Source organism: Canis lupus, chromosome 5 (genome assembly GCF_011100685.1).
Source record: "Canis lupus familiaris isolate Mischka breed German Shepherd chromosome 5, alternate assembly UU_Cfam_GSD_1.0, whole genome shotgun sequence".
NCBI lineage: Eukaryota > Metazoa > Chordata > Mammalia > Carnivora > Canidae > Canis > Canis lupus.
This window is the reverse complement of record NC_049226.1, coordinates 81,210,408-81,237,871: the sequence shown is the minus strand read 5'-3', so window position 1 is coordinate 81,237,871 and position 27,464 is coordinate 81,210,408. Positions and strand designations below refer to the sequence as shown.

At 39.5% G+C, this 27,464-nt stretch overlaps 1 protein-coding gene across 4 annotated transcripts in view; it reads left to right on the top strand.

Moving 5' to 3' along the window:
- TANGO6 (transport and golgi organization 6 homolog) overlaps window positions 1-27,464 on the top strand; it is a 200,886-nt gene that overhangs the window by 94,905 nt on the left and 78,517 nt on the right. For all 4 annotated transcript variants that reach the window (XM_038538490.1, XM_038538492.1, XM_038538493.1 and 1 more), the window contains one exon: window positions 16,657-16,797. In XM_038538490.1, the coding sequence (XP_038394418.1) occupies window positions 16,657-16,797 (141 nt within the window). The remainder of the gene's footprint in view (window positions 1-16,656; window positions 16,798-27,464) is intronic.

Here is a 27,464-nt window from a genome sequence, read left to right as displayed (position 1 = left end):
AACCTGCAGTCATAAGAGATACAGTGGGATACTCAGTTGTTTTCAATGTCTACTTCACCAGCCATTAAGAAGGTGTAAGTACCTTCTCTACAGAATAGCTATTGAAATTTTGCTTGGGAGCCACCCTGTAGTTAGCAAAGTTGGAATTTGAAGGTGAGTTCAGGAAGATAAACTAGTGAGAGAACTCATAAGTAAAATAGCAAGTTCCTCCTTAGACTTATGCTTAAGTATGATATTAGCTTGACTATCTGAAGGAATCCATCTGTTCTGGAACTGCTCTGAGGTAGCGGCGAAAGGGGTGCCCTGTCCTTGCTTTTCTTTCTGAAACTAAACAGCAAGCAGCCTGTGGGCCCCTTTATTCCAAATATAAATTAAAATTCCTAATCTCACCAGAAGTGATTAAGATGATCCTTGAAACTGTTCACACACTTAATAAGCCCAATTATATTTTTTATTAACCCTGACATAGTTCCTTTTGTTGCTGAGTCATAAGTTTAACATTTTTAACTAATTGAAGCATCATTTTCTCCTTCTTCAGTCATGTCAAGATCTTGGGCAGTGCACTTGGGAAAAGTGCACTTAAATGGTGTCCATACAGTTTTGGCAACTCATCATTAGATTCTTACATTAGATCTTTGTGCTTGGTTTCGTGACATTGTGGTGTCTCTCATGTCCCTGAAGAAGTTGGAAGATTGGGGATGAATTGAGCCTCAGGGAATGGATCACAGGCATTGAGCTACCAAAGACCTAATTAGGTCATCCCTCCTGTCCACCTGCCAGGGCATGATTGCTAAAGTTTTCTTTCTTAGGGGAAGTCTGTTTTTGGAAGCAGGTTTGCACTTGATGTCCAACTTTTATTTTCCATTATTGGTAACCTTGCTTTAGATAAGGGCAGAAAGAATTATAAAATATCTTTGGCGATTGACTTTTTTTCTTAATGGCTTAAAATGTTTATTCATTCATCCCTAAAGATTTATCAAGCATCTCCTGTGGGCACCGTGTTCAGTATGTTGCTAAGAAAAAGTCATTCCCTGCCTTTATGGAATTTACATTTGATGGAGGGGAGGAGATGGTGGGAGGCAAGTAGTAACCCAGTAATCACATGAACAAATGTGAAATGTGACTTTGACAGGTGCTATAGAGAAAGAGTACACAGTGGTATGAGATCCTGTTTTAGGAACATTTTCCTGATAGAGAGGGGAAGGATCAAGTGACCCATAAGCTGAGATCTGGCAGATTAATATGTATGAATCTAACAAAGAAGGAAGGGAAGAATTCCCCAGACTGAGGGGACAGCAAAGGTGCAGTGTTGTGGCTCGGAGGAGCCTGCACACAGTCAGGACCACATGAATGCCTATATTGTATAGGACCCTAGGGTCAGGGCACCTGGGTGGCTCAGTGGTGTTGGTGTCTGCCTTTGGCTCAGGACGTGATCCATGTCCCAGGATCAAGTCTTACATCGGGCTCTCTGCAGGGAGCCTGCTTCTCCGTCTGCCTATGTCTCTGCCTCTCTTTGTGTGTCTCTCATGAATAAATAAATAAAAATCTTTTTTTTTTTTTTTTTTTTTTTTTTTTTTAAAAAAGGACCCTAGGATCAGTGAAAAAGAGGGTAGGCTGTGTGGACTCAGACCACCAGTCAACCCCACTCTAACTAGAGGGCTCTGCTTTTTTCCCTTTCGTTGAGTCTCCTTTAAAGATATCATGTGAAAACAAGATTCTGTTGCTTGTAAAACAACAGCAAATCTCTATCTCTACCAATCTCCAAAGTCAGTTTCAACACAGAGCCCTTAACCATTATGAAAAACATCCTAATTACAGATGAAAAAGGTAAAACCATATGAAGTGAATTGTGGTCAGTGGTTTTCAAATAATTTTTTTAGCAGTGGAATCTATTTTTGAAATGAGATCCAATAAGAAGGTGTCAAAAACCCAAATGATTTTTATTTTCTTCTTCATGCCCTTTTACATTTTTCACATTTTATAAGTATGAACATTTATTGCTTTTATAATCAGAAGGTAATGTTTTTAAATTATGTGGCTGTTTAGGAAAACTGAGTTGTTTCATGATAACAAGGCTCACGGACTAGTGCAGATTGAAACAGATGGCTCTCTCTGTTGTAGTACCCCCTGTTGACCTTTTCACAACTAGGGATTACCAAGGCACAGGGTGACCATGGCTTTTTCATCGTGAAATTGTATGATGACAGCAAAACCTTACTGACAAACAGATGTTTTTCCCAAGTGAAGCTTTTCTTAATGAAATGGTTGCTTGGAAACCAGACCATAATAATATTTTTTCTATATTTAGTTTATAAAGAGATTCAGTTTGCAAAATTATTAAGTCAGAGAATACTAACCAGATAAAATTGAACATGTTCATTATTTCTTATCTTGCAATTCAACAGTCAAATGGTTAAATTAGCAGCAAAATTTCATATGGATGTGTCTATCCAGATGCTATTCATAACAAGGACATACAAGGAAAATGACAGCTCATGGAGCCACCCTGCTTTGCTCTTAACTGTGATTCTCTAGTGGCACAGCATGCTTGATCTTTCAGCAGTATGTTTTAGGAACTGTGACATATAACACTTACTAGGTTGCTGAAAGGATCAGTTAGGTCAGTGGGCCAAAAATTGTAAAATATGAAAATAACCTCAAGGTTAGCACAGTGAGACAGCAGTTTAAAGGAGGGGCTCAGGAGTGAAGATGCTTTTTTAGGATAACAGAATTTATAAGTGAAAAATATATGCTGACCATTACAAATAACAAAGAAACCTCAACATGTACCATATTTGTCAGGTGAATTAAGACATTAAGTCTTATATTCAAACCAGGCAAAACCTAGAAGAAAGTATATTTCTGTCTTCCATTTCTGGTAATGATGAGACAGCTCTGCTGAAAACAATCATTGTGTAGGGTAACATTTATTTATTATTTATTTATTTTAATATTATTTATTCATCAGAGATACACACGGGGCGGGGGGGAGGTGCAGAGACACAGGCAGAGGGAAGAGAAGCAGGCTTCATGCAAGGAGCCCGATGTGGGACTTGATCCCAGGACTCCGGGATCATGCCCTGACCCAAAGGCAGACACTCAACCACTGAGCCACCCAGGCATCCCATAGGGTAACATATTTAAAATATTTAAAAAGCATTAAAGAACCAACAAGAAAGCAGAGACTCACCAAACCAACATCTTAAGAAAAAGCCAGAATCCTGAAAGGTAAACTGAGTGTAAGAACCTTCACTTTCCCTGAGGGCATTTGAAGAAATTAAGCTGTGAGTTTCTAGGCTTTTTTTAAATAAAGATTTATTTATTCATTATATATATATATATATATATATATATATATATTTAGAGAGAGAGAGAGAGAGGGAGAGAGGCAGAGACACAGGAGGAGGGAGAAGCAGGCTCCATGCTGGGAGCCCGACATGGGACTCGATCCCGGGACTCCAGGATCCTGCCCTGGGCCAAAGGCAGGCGCCAAACTGCTGAACCACCTAGGGATCCCCAGTTTCTAGGCTTTGAAGGAGAGTTGCAGAGACGAAAGCCCAAATCCAACTTCTAATAGAAGACCTCCAGCTTTAAGCTTAGACCCCAAATAAATACACCTTCAGGTGGATCAGAAGGGCGTGAAAGGGCATTGTCTTGGCACTGAGCAGGGCAGGAGGAAGTAAGGAAGGAAAACCTGTCCCTGAAAGGTTATAATCACTGAGTGAACCACCTTCTCTGCAGATTTATATTATTGGGATTCAGGAAATTTCAAGCAGAGAAAAAAAAATTTTCAAGCAGGAAATTAGAGTTTAAAGTTTCTTTTTTTTTTTTTTTTTTTTTTTTTTTTGAGAAAGAGAATGTGGGGAGGTGTTGGGGTAGGGGCAATGGGAGAAGGAGAGAAAATCTTAAGCAGGCTTCACATCCAGTGCAGAGCCTGCCATGGGGCTCAATCTCATGACCCTGAGATCTTGCCTTGAGCAGAAATCAAGAGTCAGTTGCTTAACCAATTGAGCCACCCAGGCACCCCTAGAGTTTGAAGTTTCTGTAGTGGTAATATGTATGGATATCTTGTAGAAACAAAAGTGTATCTCCTATGAAGGAAGGCACCTTCATCCTAGACCCAAAGAACCCCCTAACAATTTCTACTTTTTATTTTTTAATTTTTTAGTAATAAAATTTTTTTATTGTGGTAATATATGTAACATAAATTTTGCCATTTTTACCATATATATCCACAATGTTGTGTCATAGCTGTTTACAAAGCTTTTTTCTTTTAGGGTTTATTTGTTTATTTGAGAGAGAGAGAGAGAGAGCACATGCACATACATGAGCAGGGCAAGGAGTAGAGGGAGAGAGAAAATGCCAAGCAGACTCCCTGCTGAGCACAGAGCCTGATGTGGGGCTTGATCCCCCCAACTCCAAGATCATGACCCCAGTGGAAACCAAAAGTAGATGCTTAACCAACTCAGCCACCTGGGTTGTTCCTCTAAAACATTTTCATCATCCTAAACACAAATTTTGTAACCATTAAGCAGCAACTCTCCATTCTCTCCTCCCATAATAATTACTTTACATTTCTTTATGAACAATAACAAATACATAGTCACAAAATGCCCATGCACAAGGAAACAAGATTCCAGAAGATTTTATTTTATTTATTTATTTAAAGATTTTATTTATTTATTTATTTATTTGAGAGTGAGAGAGAGAGCAGAAGCAGAAGCAGAAGCAGAAGGTGCAGAGGGGGTGCAGAGGGGCAGAGGGAGAGGGAGAAGCAGACTCCCTTCTGAGCAGGGAGCCTGATGTGGGGCTCTATCCGAAGATCCCAGGATCATGACAAGCTGAAGGCAGATGCTTAAGCAACTGAGCTACCAAAGCACCCAGAAGATTTTAGATATTAGAATCGTCACACACAAATTATGAAGTAGCCAGGTATAGTAGTATATTCAAAGAAATGCAAGACAAGCTTGAAAATATCTTCAGGGGAACCCTGGGTGGCACAGTGGTTTAACGCCTGCCTTTGGCCCAGGGCGCGATCCTGGAGACCTGGGATCGAATCCCACGTCAGGCTCCCGGTGCATGGAGCCTGCTTCTCCCTCTGCCTATGTCTCTGCCTCTCTCTCTCTCTCTCTCTCTCTCTCTGTGACTATCATAAATAAATAAATAAATAAATAAATAAATAAATAAATTAAATAAATAAAAGAAAATATCTTCAGGGATAGGAAACAACCAAAACTGGTGCAGCAGATTTGGAAAAAAACAAATAGAATGTCCAAAAAGTAAAATTAGCTCTGAGTTGCAGAGCCTGGTGCCTATTGTAGCATGGCTCACTTATCCCTTCTCCAGAAAGTCCCACCTACCCCTGCACCACAGCCTTTTTTGACTCCTCCCTCCCTATGCTCTCATTATTCCCCAACTTGCAATATCAACAGTCTTGTATTTGTCTCTTTCTCTAGACAGGCACTGTTCTATTATATTTGTATGACTTAGTAACAGTATCTGGCACATAGTATGCATTCTATTAATAAGTAAATTCATGAAAGAATTCTTTCCATTGCCTTTATTTAAAGATGTTTTCCTGCCTTTATTTAAAGATGTTATGATTTATGCCATAGCTGCAGAGTACTTCTGTATAATCTTATATAACCAATTTGGGTTTGGCTTTCTTGTTTTGTTTTGTTTTGTTTTGTTTTGTTTTTACTCTTTTTTTTTTTTTTAAGTTTTGTTTTGTTTTGTTTTTTGAGTAATCTCTACACCCAACTTGGGGCTCTAACTCACAACCCTGAGATCAAGAGTCGTATCCTCCATGACCACCTCTCATCTCCTAACTGAAGTAAAATTTGAAAGAGATCCTTTCTGTTTCAACCATTAGAAGCAATAACACTACTTACTATTGAAGTGTTCAGTGTTATCATTGGACCACCTCAAATTACCTAGTATAAAAGCTGTATCATCTGGGACAATGAACTCCTCCCATCCTGCTTTAAAAAAGAAAGCTGTTAAAATAAAATGAAGTTGTCCACAATGAAAACTGTGTGTGTGTGTGTGTGTGTGTGTGTGAGAGAGAGAGAGAGAGAGTGTGTGTGTGTGTGTGTGTGTGTGTGATTCAAGGAGTGGTGTATGAATGAGAAGGCACTAAAATGTTTGTATTGTTTTCAGGTGATTTTTTTTTAAAACTACTTAACTGAGTTATAATTCATAAACCAATACAATATGCACTTTTTAAGTGTAAGATTAACTATATTTGTTAGTATATTAACAGAGTTGGGCATCTATCACCACAATTTTACAACATCTTCATTATATTAGAGAGTCTCTCCTCTTAACTCTTCAATGTTCCCCTACCTCCCAAAGGTGATTTTTATTTTACTTTCTTCTTTAGCTTTTCTCTAGTATTTGCATCTTTTACAGTGACCATGTATTATTTATACTATCAGGGGGAAGAAAACAGTCAAGTTCTTTTTGATTGTGCAAGCAAGTTTTTTTAAAGGTTTCTCTTTTCCCCTCTATTTATGGGTGCCCTACTTAGCACAGGGATTTTAACCTGAGGGCTGTGTGGACTCCTAGAGGGTCCATGGCTAGGTTTATCGGCAGAGTGTATGTGGATATATGTGCCTTTATCAGGGGAAAACAGGCCCTTTGGGTGAAACTTATACTAGCTCTGCCCGGTTTCCGTATGAAACTATAGTTTAAGTCCTACACATCACAGTTACTGATTTAACAACAGTCACTTTCTAAGCAAGTCCTAGCCTGGAGTGCCTATCACAGAGATTTGCTTAATCATATCATCAGGATTCGTGCTAGGCTTAACTCGGGGGAAAAAAAGGAGCATTTCATTGAAGTCTGTGTCTTGTCTGTGTCACTGCTTGGTGCCCAAAGCACAGAGCAGGTCTCCTAGCCCTGAGACACTAGAGAACGTGAAAGATCAGCCCTGTCTTGTTCGAGCTTCAGGCCAGGTGACAACTCCCCGGGGAGGCTTTGGCTCCTTCATAACGAATGAGAGCCTGACACATCAGTCAGCTCTGCTGATTCTGCAGCTTCTTTTTGGGTATGCTTGAGGTGAAATGCCAGTAGGAAACTTTGGAAAAAATGAGTCTGCAGATTAGGTAGTACTCCTCCTACCAGGACCACCCATCTTGGGATCTTTAGGAGATGTAAAGAGTTTTATTTTCTTACCAAGATTCAGCTAAAAGAGAACCACTCCCTATTTTATGGGAAATCAGAAGTCCCTCTTTTCTTTTTACCAGTAAATGTTTTGATATCATGAAGAGAATGTTGATGTCCTCTTTGACTCTTGGAAAGCTACATAAATAGAATTAAATGAATGACATCCTGCTCCTTTATTTCTAACCCTGGAACAACTGAAATGTGGGTTTCTTTGAATGTGTAGGGCAGCGATTACCCTGAAAGCAGAGGTAAATGCTGTCTTCCCATTCTTCCTTCCTCACTTCTGCATCCAGGCAGCCTTGTTCGAATTTCTGCACATACAACAGAACCTGTGATGGTGGCGGCAGTCTCGAGGCTCCATTTTCCTCAGCATTCTTCCTTGCCCCTTCGTCTCTATCACGCACTGGTATTTGAGACAGGCAGTCCTGAGAAGGTGGATTCTAAGCTTTTGGGGGCTGTTTTGGATTTTGTTTATTTGGGGAGGGTAGTAGAACCAGAGATTTAGGGGGCTTGCAGTATCAAATAGAGTGGAGGTGTTTGAGGATCATTTGTTAAACACTGAAACTCGTGAAAATTCAAGTTCTCAATTTCCTTCTGTATGGCTCCTCTGTTACCACTAATGTCAGCAACATCTCAAGGCAGACTCATTTGTGAATTTCATTAGCATCACTCATCTCCTTTTGTGAAATGCTAAATAAAGATATCGAGTAGGAATGAAGTGGTCCCTACAAAGCCCAGCTAGACCCAGTAAAGAATTCTGGCCTATCTCTTAGGGATGCGATGTGCAGAGCAGCTCTCCTCCCTCTGACCTTGGAGTTCAATCAAAAGTAAAGTTTATGGAGTGAGGCTGAGAACATATACTTGAAAATTTAAGGTTTGCTATCTTTGGAGTTAAGATCTGCAAAGCTACTGTTATTCGAAGAGTTACTTTGTCCTTGGCATTGCTGCCCGGGTGGCCACAGTGTAGCCGATTGCAGGTTTGCAATTCTGCTCTGCTGTGTGCCAGATATCTTGGATCATATTTTTCACCCATCTGTTTTTCAACTTCTCCGTTTGTAAAATTAGGAATATTAACAATAATACCTAACTTCAAAGGTTTGTTGGGAGCATTAAATGGCTGAATGCATGTAAAAGAGCTCAGAATGCCCTGGCATGTTGAAAACATTCAGCAAATGTTAAATGTTACTGTCTTTGCTGTTAGGTTTTGTTTATTGTAATAACATTTTGTGATCCAAAGCACTTCCAACAAGTGGAGTTAACTAGGAGCAAATGTAGATTATTCATTCCTTTTCATATTTCCCCTCCAAAACGGGAAGAAGAAAACAATTTAAGTAAATAGATTGTCCTTGTTTTAGTGTCTGGATATATTATTATTATTTTTTAAAGATTATTTATTTGCAAGAGAGAGAGGGAACATGGGGATTAGAGGAGAGAGGGCGAAGGAGTCTTAAGCAGACTCTGCACCGAGCCCGATGTGCGATCCCACAGCCCTGAGATCATGAACCTGAGCCAAAACCAAGAGTCGGACACTTTAACTGACCACACCATCCAGGTGCCCCTCGAATATATGACTTGGGTCCTGACTTAAAGAGATGGACTCAAAAAAAAAAAAGAGAGAGAGAGAGAGAGATGGACTCTAGGTATGGTTCTTACAAAGCTTTAGCTGTTAACTGTGCCAGTTTATTATTCTAACCCTGTTTTTTCTTCAGGCCTGGTTAACACTCACTCACACAGAGTCTTTATAAATTTGTTGGGGCTTGCCCACACTTAGCATAGCTTTGGAGCTGTAGAGAAACTTAACAATAATTTGGCATCTAGACGCTGTCATTTACTCTAATTACAAAGACAGACCAGCCATCCAGTTGAATTCCTCACACTTCCTTGATTTAATAACCAACTTCCCCAGTTTGTGCAACTTCCTGAATTCTTGGAGCTGAAATTATTGTTGGCTTTCATCATAATGAGAGGTCTCAGATGTAACAGCCGAAGCACCCTGCTAAAGGAGGGATATTTCCCTTTTTGTCAAGTTTTTGCTGTTTGTATCTTTGTGTCATAGAGCTGCAAGAGAGGACAGGCATAGATCAGTGATGATCTTTTTGTAATCAGAGGGAAATTTTTCCTATGCCTGACCTCTTCTCTAACCCATCATTGTTCTTCCACTGAATTTCCTCTATAGGTTTAACATGCCTTTTATCTTCTATCTAGTTTTTAAAACAAACTTACTTTTATTAATTACTTTGAGCGTAGTTTGTAATGAGTCAAAAAGCTTATCCGCTGCCCTGCCTCTTCCCCTTCACAGTTCCAGTCCCCAGAGATAACCATTCCTTTCCTACCCCTTTTTAAGTAGTTTCTTCTAGCGGTTACTTTCTTATTTATAAATAAAATGCTCACACATATTTCTCTCTTTTTCCTTTTTTCCTTTTTTTGGGGGAGGGGCTACATTGAATATTTAATTTTACTGTCATATATTTTTGTGGTTGTAATATCTTGATTTCATATAAGCCATATTTTAAATGCATCATGCCCATATTCAGAGGGATGTATATTTGGAATCCCTGACAGTGGAACTTACAAAAAGTTTAAAAACAATGAAAGGGGGATGTCCTCTTCCAGACAACTTTTCTCCCCTCCCTGAACTTCAGTGATATATTTAACAAGATAACAGAGGAATATTGCATTCTTGCTTGAAATCTAAAGTCATCTGCGCCTCCACCCATGCTTAGAATCTTAATTTCTGATTGTCTATCAGCAATCCTTGCTATTTATACCTGGCAACTTCTTGTCCATGAATTCTTGCATGGAAAAGTGTTCCATGGAACTGTTGAAAACCCTCTGAAAAGATTCACTGTATCTGTTAATGGTCAGAAAACAAGCTCCTCATGGAAGATGCCATGGTTGGTTTTCTGGGGCACCAGTGGGAAAATCTGAAGTGGGCAATGTCTTTTTTTTTTCCTTTTAAAGATTTTATTGGGCAGCGCCAGTGGCGCAGCGGTTTGGCGCCGCCTACAGCCCGGGGCATGATCCTGGAGACCCACACATCTTGAAAGATTTCAGGAGGAAGAGAAGACAAACATTTGTGGTCATTCTACAACAGTTGATTATAAATTCTTTTTACTCTTGCCTCTAAAAGAGGCTTTTTTAGTTTAAAAGACCATGCCCCTTATCACAGACCTTTTTAACTTATATTTCTTAAATTTATATTTGATAGATATCACATTACATGGTTCAAAGTTCAAAAGGTACAAAAAGATACAGAATAAAAACTCTCTTCTTCTCTCATATCTTTCCCATTTCCCTCCCCAGAAACAACCAAAATCACGAGTTTCTCTTGTATCCTTCCAGAAAATTTTTAGAAAGATTGTATTAATTTATTTGACAGGGATCCCTGGGTGGCGCAGCGGTTTGGCGCCTGCCTTTGGCCCAGGGCGCGATCCTGGAGACCCAGGATCGAATCCCACATCGGGCTCCCGGTGCATGGAGCCTGCTTCTCCCTCTGCCTGTGTCTCTGCCTCTCTCTCTCTCTGTAACTATCATAAATAAATAAAAATTAAAAAAAAAATTTATTTGACATAGAGTGAACAAGAACAAGCCGGAGGAGTGGCAGGCAGAGGAAGAAGGGGAGGCCGACTTTAGACTTTGAGCAGGGAATCCTGGGATCATGACATGAGCTGAAGGCAGACACTTAACTGAGTAAGCCACCCAGATGCCCCCTTCCAGAAATATTTTATGAGTGTGTTTCCCTTTTGTACAGAAATGGTTGAATTCTATATACACTGCACTTTGTTCTGCATTTTGCTTTTTATCTAACAGTAGATCTTAGAATTTATTCCATAATAGTTCTTAAAAAGCTTTTTTATTTTTTTAATGGATACTGCATCCTGTTATATGACTGACCACAACTTAATCAGTCCTCTATTGATGAATGTTTGTTTCCAGTCTTTTCTTTACCAGTAGTACTACAGTGATGATTTTGTACATAAGTAATTTTCTACTGTGCTAGTGTATTTGCTAGGATAAATGCCTAGAGTTTCTGGCTTAACACAGAACTTAGAATTTTAGACATAGTATATATTTTTTAAAGATTTTATTTATTTATTCATGAGAGAGACAGAGAAGGAGAGGCAGAGACATAGGCAGAGGGAGAAGCAGGCTCCATGCAGGAGCCCGACGTGGGACTCAATCCCTGGTCTCCAGGATCATGCCCTGAGCCAAAGGCAGACGCCCAACCACTGAGCCACCCAGGCGTCCTGTCCCGTATAGTATATTTTCTTACACATGTAAGACAGATTCTGTGAAAAAAGAAATACTTGACATTTTTCCCCATTCAGGTGAGAAATCCTTTTCTCTCTGTCCACCCTCCTCACCCTACAGGGGCAACCAAAACAGATTTGAGTACAAAAGGAAGCTGATACTTTGCACTGGATTTCCCTTTATATAAGATGTGCTATATTATCTTCTCCCTTTTTCTTCTATTCTAGAAACCTAAAAGAGTAGATCTGAAATGGCTTTTACAGTGTTTTTAATAACTTTTGGGGATATAACTCACATACCATACAATTCATTCATTTAAGGTGTATGATACAGTGGTTTTAGTATATTCACAGAATGAATACCCATTACCACAATCAATTTTAGAAAGTTTTCATTGCTCCAGTAAGAAATTCCGCATCCATTAGCAGTCCCTCCCTATTCCCCCTGTCTCCTACAGCCCTAGGTAACCACTAAATCTACTTTCTCTCTTCTGCCTTGCCTTGTCTGGGCATTTCATGTAAATGGAGTCACACAATATGTGAGGTGTTGTGTTTTTTACAGTTTTTTTGTCAGCAGAAATACCTGAGAGGTTTGAGGGAATAGGTGGTTTTCCAAGTAGCTGTGGGTATTTTGGGAGGTAGGTTGTTATCTGCCCAGGAGAATGAGGCTGAGGTTAGTTTTAAAGTGGAGATTGGCTTAGCAGTTTCTTGGGATAGAGTCAGTCAGCAAAGACATTTAAGTTAAACTATCTTTCCTACAACGCAAGAGTGTTGTGTAAGGTAAGACTATACCTAGGCTTCTTTTACTGCTGGAGGTCTGCAGAATCACTGAATACCTTGCTGAGGAATCATCGTGAAGTCAACACCGTTGGGATTAGAACACATTTCTGGCTTTGCAGGGAAAGTCTTTTGGAGAGACAAATGGTTATTTTACAGAGTTGACTGTCTCCGTTTTATTGCATAATGTGCTTTTAACAATATTTTTTCAGTTGAGTTAATTTGTCTATATCCTATGCTTTCCCTGAAAATACAGATCAGAATGTTTTCATGAACCCTGGTCATTTTAGGTTCACCTTTACCTTCCTTCTATGTAACTTATCTATTAAACCACATCTTGAAATATGTAGTCATTTTCCTGCGATCAGAGCAGAAGCAGGTATTTATCACACAGTCATTTGGTTCTTATTGCCAAAGGGATTGATGTGTCATGTTTTCTTGAAGCCTGGGCTGACCCAGAAATTACCCCATTTTTCAATTACAAAGGAATTATCAGGCGTGAGGGGCAAGGGGTCATGTGAAGGTTATGGTCTCGCTTCCTCAGTTGTCAAAATTCAGAGAACTTTTCAAGTAAGAAACAAAAACAGCCACATGAAATTTCACCTCTTTAGTTGTTTAGCAGTCTTGACCATCATTTATGATTCTCTTCACTGCTTAGTGTAAGAGTAAGGAGGGAGCTGCCCTAGGGATTTATAAACTCCTAGGTGGCAGCTGTATCCTAGAAGGTAAAACTCAAATAGTCAGAGGGCCATTTGGCAGCAGTGTGGAAAAGGCCAGCAAGAAGATAAACAATTGCTAACGTGGGACTGTGGGAAGCAAGGAAACTGGGCTTTGCTATTAAGCAACCTTTTAATGCAAGAGTGGAAGAATTTAAAGCTCCCTAGTGGAGTTAAAAGTTTGGCATTATTAGGAAAAGTACGTAAGTAAATAAATAAAAATTTCAATCTTTTTTTAATCTGAAGAAGGGTGTGTTAGGATTCCTTTGAATGAAAAAAAAATCAAACAAACTGGCATACACATAAAAGGATATTTATTGATTTACGTATGCAGAGAGTCTAGTGGGTGGAAGTACATTTGGATTCAGAGTCTCAAAACATGACATCAGCTCTCTTCCTTTTTTCCTTCCCTCTCTTGGCTTGACCCTCTTCTGTGTTGGCTTTTTTTGCGTGGGCTTTCTCCACATAGAGGCCACAGGCAACTCCAGGCTAATAACTTCAACAGGAAGAAAGAGCTTATCTTTCCCAGTACTTTCAATGTGGGCTCCAGAATTGAGTTTCATTGCCCATTCCTGAGCCCATCATTGTGTGGGCATGGGATGGAATGTCCTAACTGGCCAGCCTGGGATATGAGTTTATATATGGAAGGGGAGAAAGTGAGTAGTTAGCTCCACTCAAACCACATAGACTAAGGCTGGGAAAGGGATAGTTTCCAAAGGACCACCAGGTTTTGTTACCAGAGTAGATGCTTTGTGCAACCAAAATATATCTTTAATTCCACCTTGGACCTCCAAAAACTTCCCCATCATTTTGCAGAAGATAACTAACTACAAATGCAGTGTCATATTGTGCCAACAGGGAAACTGCCTGATTCAGGTTCTGCCACAGCCTGAACCTTCCTTAAGAGCAGAGCTTCTGCTCGTAGAAAATTGGAGGCCACATAAATGAAGATGTGGTTTAGGATGACATGCAGGGACTTCCCAGACTTTTTGGAAGCAATGAAAAGATAAGGGTGGGGAAGGCAAAAATAGAGGCAGACAGGTGCAGCCTTCAGCAGGTGTACTGCCTTTGTGTATATCTGATTTATAAAAGAATGGAATATCACAACCTATAACATAGAAAATAGGGGCACCTGGGTGGCTCAGTCAGTTAAGCAGCCGACTCTTGATATAAGCTCAAGTCATGATCTCAGGGTCTTGGGATCCAGCCCTGTGTCTGGCTCCGTGCTCAGTGCGGTGTCTGCTTCGGGATTTTTTCTTGCCCTCTGCTTCTCTCTCTCAAATAAATAAATAAGTCTTAAAAGAAAAAAGTATGTAGATTTTGCATAAATATCAGATTTAAATGGGAGATTGGAAAAGAAATAAATAGATTGGTAAACTCAGATGAAAAATGAAGATTTCTTAAGCATTTTTTTAAAAGATTTTATTTATTTATTCATAGAGAGAGAGAGAGAAAGAGAGAGGCAGAGACACAGGCAGAGGGAGAAGCAGACTCCATGCAGAGAGCCCGATGTGGGACTCGATCTAGGGTCTCCAGGATCACACCCTGGGCTGCAGGCGGCACTAAACCGCTGTGCCACTGGGCTGCCTTTCTTAAGCATTTCTATTACTCCTTCCCTATCTTCTTTTTCTTAATTCCTGAAATTTATATCAAGACTGTATCTTTGAACTCTTTTATCAGTTCATTCATTGAACAAATAGTTGCTGAGCACTTGCTGTGTCCTGGCACTCTTCTAGGATTGAGGCTACAGCAGAGAGCAACAAAAAAAATCCTTGACTTTATAACGTTTACACTCTAAGGAGGGGAGCAGTCAATAAATAAACCAATACTGTATATAACATGTGCTAAGAAGAAAAATAAAGCAGGGTGAGAGAGATAAAGAGTAGTAGGGGAAGGAGGCTGCCATTTGTATGTGGTAAGTGTAATATTTGAGCAAAGACATGATAGGGCTTGGGGGGAAGCCATAAGGGTACCTTACCTGGAGGAGGAGCAGCCTAGGCAAGGGGATGTCAGGGGAAGACTATGGGCCTGAAGCAGCTTGGTCTATTCGGATAACAGTGAGGAGGCCAGAGTTGCAGGACAGTGAGCAAGGGAGAATATATGGTAAAAGAGGAGGTCAGAGAGTAAGCAAAGGTAGTTGGGATTGAGGTTGCTCATAAGCAGGGGAGAAGGGGAAACCATTGAGGGCTTTGGGCAGAATGATGGGGCCTGACTTGTTTTAACCAGATGGTTCCAGCTGCAGTGAGGTTATCAGGTAAAAGCAGAGAGACCAATTGGGGAAAAAAAGAAAAGCAGCATGCCACAAATGAGAGACCAGCGTAGTTGAGGTAGAGGTGGTAAAAAGAAGCTTTCTCCTCCTGAATGTATTTTGAAACCTGTATTTCTTTCCTTTGTTTTTCTTTTCTTCTTCCTTAATATTCTTTAGAAGTGTGTGACATTTTCCTCCCAAGTAACAGAACTCAAAACTTGTTTATATAGTTTTGAGACCAGGGGCTTTATTTCTAATCCTATCTTAGAGCATATCTCCCCTCCTCTTTCCACCCCTGTGAAGTTTGCTCCCTGCGGGGTGGGGCTCAGATAATGATTACACATCTAGGAGGTACTGGCATGATGGCAGAAGGGACCATCGAGTACTGTAGTCCCCACTTATCCACAGTTTTGCTTTCCACGGTTTCAGTTATCTGAGGTCACCTGTGATCTGGAAGCAGATAATCCTCCTTCTGACTAATCATCAGAATGTCAGTCGTAACCTAACATTGTGTCACAACCACTATGTTATCTAGTGGTTCAGCTCATCATGTAGGCATTTTGTTATCTCATATAATCACAAGAAGAAGGGTGTATAGAATACAATAAGTATTTTGAGACAGAGGGAGAGAGACCTCATTCACATAACACATTACAGTATGTTGTTATAACTATGTTATGTTCTATTTTATTATTAGTTATTGTTGTTAATCTCTTACTATGCCTAATTTATAAATTGAACCTTATCATAGGTAGGTATGTATAGGTAGAAACATAGAATATAGAGTGTTTGGAACTCTCTGCAGTTTCAGCCTCCCACAGGGGGGTTTGGAACGAATTCCCTACAGATAAGCTGGGGAGGACTACTAATGTACTTGAAATATGGACTCAGGAGCAGGACCTTCCCGGTTTCTGATCAGGGAACTCAGCTTCTAAGCACAGGTCTCCTACTGCTCATGCCCAGAATGCTCTGAAGATATTTCCTTGTGGAAATTACTCTCCTCGTTGCCAGTCGTACAGAGAATACTCACGTTGGAACAGAGAACTGCAGCAAAGACAGGAAGCGCTGCTGTGTTTCGGGCTGATATGTTGGCAGGAATGATACTAGTCAAAGAACCTTAGAGTCTCAGACTTGGAGGGCTCCCCAGAGGGTATTTAATCCTGTCTTCTCCTGCTGCTGTGTGAATCTCTGCCACAATGTGTAATCATCTAGCCTCTGCTTTAAGACTCTAGAGTCCATAAATCATAGAATGTCAGGGCTGGAAGTGATCTTAGAGATCATATAGGACTGAGACTAGAAGAATCCAGGAGACTGAACTTTCAGACTCATGTTCTTTGCACTCACTGTGTTATCATTCCATATAAAGGGCAGCCTTTCTGGTAGAGTCACAGAGGTGGATTTAAGTGTCTCAGTGTTCATCCCATCTCAGGCTGTCTGGGTTTATTTGCTTTACATTTTCAAATCATAATGAATCCTTTCTTTTTATTTTTCACCCTAGGGGTTGCCCTACTCTCAGATGCATACCCTGAGAAAATCTTGCTTGGCCTATTGGCTCAGTATGACAGTGATAAAGACAAGCACACACCGGAAACCAGAATGAAAGTTGGAGAAGTCCTGATGCGAATTGTCAGAGCATTAGGTGAGTTTTCCATCGTCTGGAAAAAGGTGGGAGGCACTTTGGAACCAAAGTCTGCATACCTTGGAGATTTCTTATGCCAACACTGAGGACAGTTTCAGGGCTGAGATGAACTACCTCCTGTTCAAGGATTTAGCAAATGTCCACACGCCCACTAAGAGATTGGCAGCAATGTTGCCTATTTTCCTACCACCGCTTGGACTCCTCTCCTGAGCTATGTTGGGACCTGATTTTCATTGGAGTTGGAATGAGAAGTTTCACACTTGCTGAGCAGCAGCAAGCATAAAAAGAAGAGGAATGTCAGACAGGGAAGGAATAGCTCTAGCTCTTGTTTGGCTACTGTGTGCCAGGTCGTCCGCATATATAATCTCATCTTATTTTCCAAAAAAAATCCTATCTAGAGAGGCTATTGTTAGACCCAGTTTATAGGTGAGGAAATTGTGGTGCAGAGACCTTCAGTAGTTTGTCCAAGACTCATTCAGCTGATAAGTAAAGTGGTGCTAAGAATTGAGCCCATGAACTCAAAGGAAGGTGCTCCAGACTACATAGGCTGAGAGTAGTAAGTAAGATCTCTTGAGTCACAGTGCCTATATTGAAATCCCAAACTGCCGTTTATTGGCCGTGTGACCATGGGAACATTTCTTAAACTCTTAGTGCCTCAGTGTCCTAGTATATAAAGTGAAGCTATTAATAGCACTTACCTCGTAGGGCTAGCATAAGGATTAAGTAAGGTAACATTTAGAATAGTGTCTGGCACACAATATAAGCTCAATACATTTTCATTGTTGCTAAGAAGAAAGATTGCTTTCTTATTTTTAATTTTTTAAAGATTTTATTTATTTATTTGAGAGAGCACAAACATGGGGCAGGGAGGAGGGGACAGAGAAAGAGAGCGAGAGAAGCAGACTCCCTGTTGTGCATGGAGCCCGATATGGGACTTGATCCCAGGACCCTGAGGTCATGACCTGAGCTGAAGGCAGATGCCCAAATGACTGAGCCACCCAGAAGCCCCAAAAGACAAGAAATACTTTATTTAAAGTATGCTCTTTTTAAAGAAAAGAAATACTTTATTATTTATTCTTTATTGAGTGCCCTTATGGGACTAGAAGATGAGACACTGGGGAGTAAGGACAAAGAAAACAGTTGTTCACTCTAAAGATAGGGGTTAAATTAAGATAAATTAACAAATTTCTCCATAAGTCAGTAAGTATTTTTATTTATTTATTTATTTATTTTTTATTTATTTTTTATTTTTTATTTTTTTAGTTTATGATAGTCACACAGAGAGAGAGAGAGAGAGAGAGAGAGAGAGAGAGGCAGAGACATAGGCAGAGGGAGAAGCAGGCTCCATGCACCGGGAGCCCGATATGGGATTCGATCCCGGGTCTCCAGGATCGCGCCCTGGGCCAAAGGCAGGCGCCAAACCGCTGCGCCACCCAGGGATCCCAGTAAGTATTTTTATATCAAGCTATATAACATGGAATTGGAAGGGCTTTCTTTAACTTGCATTATATAAACTTAGCCATGGACTGCTACATTGAATATAGACAGCTTGAAGCTGTCATACTCCACTGAGTATGGACCAGTGTTATAGAGTATCCATTCAGCAACTCCATCATGTGTCCACTAGGATGTGATCTAAGGCATAAAAAGAAGTGATCTCTGGGATCCCTGGGTGGCTCAGCGGTTTAGCACTGCCTTTAGCCCAGGGCCTGATCCTGGAGACCCTGGATCAAGTTCCACATCGGGCTCCCTGCATGGAGCCTGCTTCTCCCTCTGCCTGTGTCTCTGCCTCTCTCTCTACCTGTGTCTCTCATGAATAAATAAAATCTTAAAAAAAAAAAAATGAATGAAATCTTAAAAAAAAAAGAAGTGATCTCAGCTTCAATTTGACTAATTTGTCTGTGAGCTTGTAAATTTTACCCAATAGGGAAGATTTTGGAAAACAAACAAGCTTTTTGCCCCTTGCTTCGAGAAATCACACTGAATTCTTCTTTCACCAACACTCAAAGATTTACGAAGATTCTACATAACCATGCATTATTTCTTCAGATATAGCCCTGAATTTTCCTAATTTCTGGGTGTCCCTTGTGACTAAAAAAGAGGACCTAGATGTCCAACCACTTAAATCTTTTTGTTAGTGATATAAGAATATCATGAAAATGATTTTTTTTAATGTTTTCTACTCTTTAAAGAAAGACTAACTCTCTGTATTTGCCTTGTCCTAAATATGCGTCTGAAAACATACCAGACAAGTACACCATTAGAAGAAATCATTCTCTCACAGGAGGTATGAATGTTAAGCTTAAAGTATCACAGGGTCAAGTGCAACTTCTGATTTCTATTTGCTTGTATCATTAGGATTATCAAAGCCAAGAAGGAATGTATGCCATACATAGACTCTATCATTATAACTTCTGGTAAACCTCTACCATTGGGACAGTGAACACCGAAAATACACATTTTTCAGTCTCTCGTGGCTAGGGCTTAGGGGTGGAGATGAAGGACCAGGTTGAGTGGGAGAGAGTCCTAAGTGGGAAGTTGAGTAGGAAGGAGTCCTTACTCCTTCTTACATGTTCCTATAATTAGCCCAATTTCCAAAACAGCCTTTGGCATTTCATTTTTTTTTTTTAATTTTTATTTATTTATGATAGTCACAGAGAGAGAGAGAGAGAGGCAGAGACACAGGCAGAGGGAGAAGCAGGCTCCATGCCGGGAGCCCAACGTGGGATTCGATCCCGGGTCTCCAGGATCACGCCCTGGGCCAAAGGCAGGCGCCAAACCTCTGCACCACCCAGGGATCCCACCTTTGGCATTTCAAAGCAAACTCCATCAATTCTCAAAGTTCTCATGTTTCTGTAGCCTACTTTTCCAAGTATCCAACCATAGACATTGCCTTAGCTTTAACTGCTAATGTCTAATTCACATTACCAACTTGTTCAAGTGCGTAGATGAGGTGACTTGTTGAAATCCTTAAAGTGAAATTAAAGCCTGTTTTTACAACATAGCCAGTATTCTTAGTTTATTAGTGATATGGAAATCCTTGGGAACAACCACTCTGTAAGACTTCACTAGAAAGTACCCTAGTTTCATTGGCCCACACCTTGCTCTCTCCCTACCCCCAACTTTTCTTGGCAGCTGGGGAGTTCCACAGAACAAGGCCCACAGGTGGGAGCGGATGCAGGACACTGCTGCTTCCTCTTGGCATCATGTCTAGTTCCCTAACTCTGCCTACTTGTCTTCCTGCCACTAGACAGTGGTGAAAATCAGGAGTTTTTTTCCTTTCCATTTTTAAAAACTGAGGTATCATATACACACAGTAAAGTATATAAAGTATACTCACATCAAAACTTCTAGTAACCTGTAAAGTTTCCTTTCATCCCTTCCTAGAGGTAAGCCCTATTCTAGCTTGTTATCACCATTAGTTTCTTTTGATTGTTCTTGAACTTCATTTTAATGAAATTAAATCTCCACATTTCTGGTATGTTAATAGATCTAGACACTTAGGTAAATTCAGGTCAGATCTGGGGGTAAGAATACTTCATAGGCATGATATATACTCTATTTCCTGTTATATCACAATAGGAGGCACATAATGTCTGGTTATCTCATTTTACTGACGGTGAGATTGATTAATGGTGTTTCCAGTCAGGTACATCTGTTATAAACTTCCCCATCAACCTTCCTGCTCGTGGGGGGTTTTTTGTTGTTTTTTGTTTTTGTTTTGTTTGGTTTTTTTGACAGAGCACAAGCAGGGGGAGCAGCAGAGAGAGAGAGAGAGAATAACAGCTTGCTGCCAAGCAGTGAACCTGATGCAGGGCTCTATCCTAGGACCCTAGGGTCATGACCTGAGCCTAAGGCAGACGCTTAACCAGCTGAGCCACACTGGTGCCCCCCTGCTTGTGGTTTTAAGTAACCACTGATAGCCGGAGCCTAGATCCGTTATTTCATAGGGGTTCTATTTTTTACACATTAAGAAACAGGTACAGAGGGATGCTTGGGTGGCTTGACAGTTGAGCATCTGCCTTCAGCTCAGGGCGTGATCCTGGGGTCCTGGGATTGAGTCCCACGTTGGGCTCCCTGCATGGAGCCTGCTTCTCCCTCTGCCTGTGTCTCTGCCTCTCTCTCTCTCTGTCTCTCATAAATGAAAGAAAGAAAGAAAGAAAAGAAAGAAAGAAAGGAAAGAAAGAGAGAAAAGAAAGAAAGAAAAAGAGAAAGAAAGAAAGAAAGAGAGAGAAAGAAAGAGAGAGAGAGAAAGAGAGAGAGAGAAAGAAAGAAAGAAAGAAAGAAAGAAAGAAAGAAAGAAAGAAAGAAAGAAGAAAAAGAAACAGAGATGGTTACTATCTTGCCTAATGTCACACAGCTAATTAATGGTGGATACAGAATTTGAACCCAGACAGTCTGACTCCAGACCTAGTCTCTTACCCAAAACACCATTGTGCCCTGAACATTCTCCCATGTCATTAAGCATCTTTTTCCTGTCATTAACATGGACATTGTCCACATCCTCTATAATTTTTAATGATTGCATGATATATTATTTGAATGTACCATAATTTTTTCAGCTGACCAACTTACAGGTTGTTCCAAGCTTTTGCTATTATGAATTACATTAAGATGAATATTCTTGGGACGCCTGGGTGGCTCAGCAGTTAAACGTCTGCCTTTGGCTCAGAGCTTGATCCCGGGATCCGGGATCGAGTCCCTCATCGGGCTCCCTGCAGGGAGCCTGCTTCTTCCTCTGCCTGTGTCTCTGCCTCTCTCTGTGTGTCTCTCGTGAATAAATAAAATCTTAAAAAAAAAAAGATGAATATTCTTATAGCTAAACCTTTGTGCAGATTGTCTTCCAGGGAGATTGTGCCCATTTGTTTGTTTATTTGTTTAAAATTTTAATTTGAGTATAGTTGACATACAATGTTACATTAGTTTCCAGTGTACAACTTAGTGATTTGACAAGTTTATACATTATACTGTGCTCACTACAAGTGTAGCTACCATCTGTCACCATATAACACTATTACAATATCATCGACTGTATTCCTTATGCTGTGCCTTTTGTTCTTGTGATTTACTCATTCCATAACTGGAAATCTGTACCTACCACTCTCCTTCCCCCATTTTGCCCATCCCCCTGAGATTGTGCCAGTCTGTATTTCAGTGTTTGAGAATGTTTGTCTGTACCTTCATTGGTACTTATATAATATATGCTATATATTACCTTTTTTTTTAATCAAAGACATGTATAAAGAAATACTATCTTGTTTTTATTTACATTAATTCAGTTGATAAGATTAAACATTTTTCATATATTTGTTGGCTAAGTTGTGTGTATGTGAGAGTGTGTGTGTGTTTGTGTGTGAATTGTCTGTTCCTGTTCTTTCTCCATTTTTCTGTCAGGGTATAGATTTTGTTATTTGATTTATAAAAGCTTTATCTATTTAAAAATCATGAACCACTAAAATTTATGTTGTGACTATTTTCTTTGGGTCATTTACATTTTAGTTTTGTTCATATTTTCTGTTTCTGTTCATATTTTGTTTTTTAAACATGCAAAAGTTTTTTTAAATTTTGATATATACAAATATATCTATTTCTGTATGGTTTCTCATATAGAAAGGATTTTCAAACTAAGATTATATAAATATTAATATATATTTTTTAATTTCTACTTTTCAATGTAGAAAATATTGTGGAAAAAATTTTGGTTTAGTTTCTTTTATTTAAGGAACTATTTGATTTTTTATTATACTTTTAGAAATTTAATCTTAACACATTGCTAAATTACCAATTACTCCAAATGTTTCTCCATATGTTTCCTCGTATATGGCCCAATGTCAATGTTGACAATAACCTGGGGACCATTATATGTCATTACATTTTTTAAAAACCTCTTTTAAAAATATAGCATTAAGTTACTGTGCCCACGATAATGAATTGGTAATTAGGACATTACTTGAAAAGTAGAATTAAAGCAAAGGGGATTAAATACACATGTGAGGGTATTTCCTTCTGAGACTGCCTTGAGCATTATTCCGGATCTAATGTAGACTACACAGCTTTCTCACATATGCCAGATGCAATATCTGCTTTCTCTTCAGCAGGGCTGAACAAACATTACCCCATTCTTCTTTGTTCTATAGATTAGTGATTCTCAAATGGGAGTAGGGGAAAAAAAATTTTCCCCCCTAGGAGACATTGGCAATGTGAAAATGTCTGGAGACATTTTTAATTACTACAACTGGGGGCATAGGGATATTACTGGCACTTAATGGGTATAAACCAGGGATGCATCTAAATATCCAACAGTGTACAGGACAGCCCCCTATAATGAGGAATGATCTGACCTAGAATGTCATTAAGGCCCCCTGTTGACACACCCTGCTGTAGAGCTCATGTGGATCATTCTATTTCTGCTTTATAATATTACTCATATGTGTTAGTTAAATCCATGACAGCCACATACAATTACACAGGTTGTTCACAGCCATAAAAATTCCAAAAGGCATTATTATATGAATGGTATACCCTGGAGTTGTACAGTACTCAACCTGTGCAGTCATCCTAGTGGCCTTGACTAAATTCTAGGCTATCTCCTGACTGTTACATTTTAGATTGCCACCTCACTGGGAGAGTTTGAAAAAGTCATTTATTCCTTTCTGTAATACGTTTATACAACCTTTTGGATGTGAGAGCTTCTGGATATGGTTAATCTTCTCTATTTTATACCAGTCTTATGAGCATAATTTTTAGTGATATCTTTTCTGATGTCTACTGAATTTGGGAGTTGTCCTTCTTAAAGTCTATGGCCACCTTTGAGGTGATTATATGTGCCTCCTACCCTTTCTTGCCTTCCTTTGTGGACCATAATAAGAACTCAAGTATATTTTTAAATTACTCCTTATATTTAGGGAAGATATTATATACTTTGCCAATATTTATTTCATATTCTAAGGAAAAAGATAAAAAATAGATGAAATTGCCTTTTATTGGTATGTGGCTCTTATTTGAATCCAAAGGTGGATCAGAAGTCCTTGATGGAAAAAGAATTTCTACCTCTTCCTATAGTAATATCCAAACATTCTCTGAATTGTAATTTAATTTCCTGCTTTTGTCAACTCCTAAATCATATAAATTCCTGGGTTATTTGGTAGCTCTTCCTAATGCTCAAAGTTGTATATGTGTGTGTGTATTTATCTTGAGTATAATTTTTTTTTCCTTAATCTTGGGTGGGTAGGGATATCCATGTAGTTCAGTTCAGAAGCATTTTTTTAAAATTTTATGTATTTATTTGAGATAGAGAGTGAGAGAGAGCACAAGCAGGGAAAGAGGCAGAGGGAGAGAGAGAAGAAGCCTCCCCCACTGAGCAGGGAGCCCGATGTGGGGCTCGATCCCAGGACCCCGGGATCATTACATGAACCTGAGCCAAAGGCAGCTGCTTAACTGACAGAGCCGCCCAGGTGCCCCTCAGAAACATTTTTTGATTAGCTACTGAATGGCATGTTCTGTACCTGGGACTGGAAATAGGAACATGAAAAGCCACAGTCTCTTCCTGCAAGGAGCTTATCATTTGGAAGGAGAGAATGACTCAGACACACATCATCTCTGTAAGGTGACCTGCACGTGAAGGGTATTGTGGGAGCACAGGGGAAATGATGGTCTTTGTCCTTTCTCTTCTTGAGATCCTGCAGTCAAATGTGGCAGTGTGCTACAGGGCTACATCCATTCCTCATGCTTATCAGCACAGCAGGTCAGTTTTTGAAAAATAGCCTTTGTCTGATGGTTTTCAGAGATTTTCAACTCACAGCATAGGTCTGAATTAAGGTAAAAAGGTAGGTTGGACATGTGAATAATTGGGTAGTCTGGGAGTTGAGCATTTACAGATTTCGGCAGCAATAAACAACAGTCAGGGATTAGAGTTTTCATATCCTAAGAGGAAAGATTTTCATCAAAATTCAGAGGATCAAATGAAATGCTTCTTGCCAAATCTGCCTAGATTAGCATGAATGTAGTACAATTTAACAAATATTTATATTAATGTAAATTGGAAATACTAACCTGGCTAGATTTGAAGGTTGAAGCCAAGACTGAATTTTTTTTCTCATTTTCCTTCTCTTTTTCTTCCTCATGTTAATTTTTTTGAGAGGTATAACTTTAAAATCTATCTATAGACCTTTCTCCTCCTAATTGTATCAGTAACACAGTCATTTTAGACAAGTGTATTTTTTTTAAGTATTTATTTAATCATTCATGAGCCACAGAGAGAGAGAGAGAGACACAGGCCGAGAGAGAAGCAGGCTCCATGCAGGGAGCCCAACATGGGACCCAATCCTGGGTCTCCAGGATCACGCCCTGGGCTGAAGGCGGCGCTAAACCGCCGAGCCACCCGGGCTGCCCTAGACAAGTGTATTGAAAAATATTTAAAAGAAAAAAAAAAAGAAAGAAAAATATTTAAAAGTATAAAAAAAAGAAAGTGATCACTGATAGTTTCACTGTTCAGAAATAACCACTTTGTTTGCATTTTGAGGTTCCCTTCTAGTTGCTTTTTCTTCCTCATAACTGTAATTATACCATATGTATACTGTTTTCTTTCATTTAATATGACTTCTAGGCACTTTTCTATGTCATTAAATATTTTTTGAAAACACAAGATTTATTGGTTGTATTATAATTAGTAACTTGAATTTATAATAATTTTACTTAATTATCTTTTAGAAAGATATTGTTTAATTAGGTTGTTTCCAATTCAGTTCCTTACTTGATGAGGAACTTTATGAGGATTATGAGGTGTGCTATTAATTATTCTGTGACAAAAAAAAAAAATTTATTCTGTGACATAAATTCTTTTGGTAAATCATTAATTCTTTCCTTAGGATTGGTTCCTACCAGATAAATTACAAGGTCCACATATATGCATGCACTTAAGGCTCTTGAAATCGAGTGCTCATTTGTCCTCCAGAAATGTGTACTCTTGTCAGCTGTAAATGACACTGCTAAGGTCGCACAGAGAAAACTTTTTCTGTGGCTTTAGACCAGACTTCTGAGCCTGACCAGCCATTTCCAAAATGTGTATCTTTGCTTCCAGAATGAATGGAGGAACCTGTCAGAGATGGTTGGTCTGTGGGTGGGTGAGGAGAAAGATGAGAGGGTAGGAAGGATTGACTGCAGATAGAAGGGTAGGTGCATGACTCAGTCTGAGCCCACTGCTGCTCCAGGAGAGCAACTCAGATCTGGTAGTGTCATCATGATATACAAAGAAGAGTACTCAATTATTTTTAGAGGCGAAACTTGCTAGTTTTCTAATCAGCAAGCTCAGACAAGTTCCAGTTTACTCTAGGTCAGAAACTTCCAAAAATGAGAGCAAAAATAGAAAGCCATATTCATATTGCTCCATCTGAAGCATTTTACCTTCAATGAACTCTGTAGGAAAGATCAGGAATTAATATTTGGAATAAGGAATTGGGGGGAAAGAACAAAATTACATGTCTCTATTGGTGTATGCTATGGCAAGTAGAATGTCACCCAGGAATACTGGGACAAAGCAGCTTATACATCTAGGTTAAAAGGCACCTTTTCTCAAATTACTCTATATTCGAAGAAAAGGGTGGGTCCTGGGTGTGAAGGTGTATTTCTAACTCTTAAAGCCCGTAAAACACCCTTATTTAATAAGCTCTGTCAACTTTTCCATAACCTGCTTAATTTTTAAGTTTTAGTTCAGCACTTTGGCACTTCAAAGTTCATCCAAGTGGTGAGCAACCGGTGCATGATCCCATCCAGCTCCAGGATGAAGTTCATAATCTACTTTAGAAAACCTGTCACCTTCTGCTTTGACAACCATCTTCTTCTGGCCAGTTGTAGAAGATAAAGGAAAATGGGCTAGTTGGATTTGTCTAGTAGGCTACCCTGATTTCTAGTTGGCTTGGCCTGGGAATTAAGATGAGCGGAGGAGCTTTTAAATGGCTATAATATTCTAGAGTATGGATGTACCACAGTTTACATCATTTATTTATTATTTTTTAAAGATTTTATTTATTTATTTGTGAGAGATACACAGAGAGAGCCAGAGACATAGGCAGAGGGAGAAGCAGGCTCCTCGCAGGGAGCTAGATGCAGGACTCCATCCCAGAACCCCACGATCACAACCTGAGCCAAAGGCAGATGCTCAACCACTGAGCGGCCCAGGTGTCCCTGGTTTACACCGTTTATTCAATCATTCCTCTGTGGCTGGACCATCAGTTTTTCTGTTTTGTATTTCCTATGGCATACAGCACTGCAATATAAATTCTCATATATGTGTGCCAAGAGAAATATATATTAATATGTATATATGCATATTCCATATATATGTGCATACTGAAGTCCTGGGCCTTTATTCCTGTAAGATTGATATTTGCCTAAGTGGAATCATTGACTCAAAAGCTGTTTATATTTTAAATTGTTTATATGCTGACAGATTACTTCCTAAAATCATGGGTGAGATAGGGCTTTTTGGACCCCCTGCTATGTCTGTTGTCAGAGAAAAATATCTTTTGAAAATTGTGTTTTTCAAAGGGAACAGACTAAGAAAGTTCTTTCTGTGTGTGTTATTTTGTATGTCTTCATTGCGATGGGAAAAAAGTCTTGTGGTTTTTTAAAAAATATTTTATTTATTCACAAGAGACACACAGAGAGAG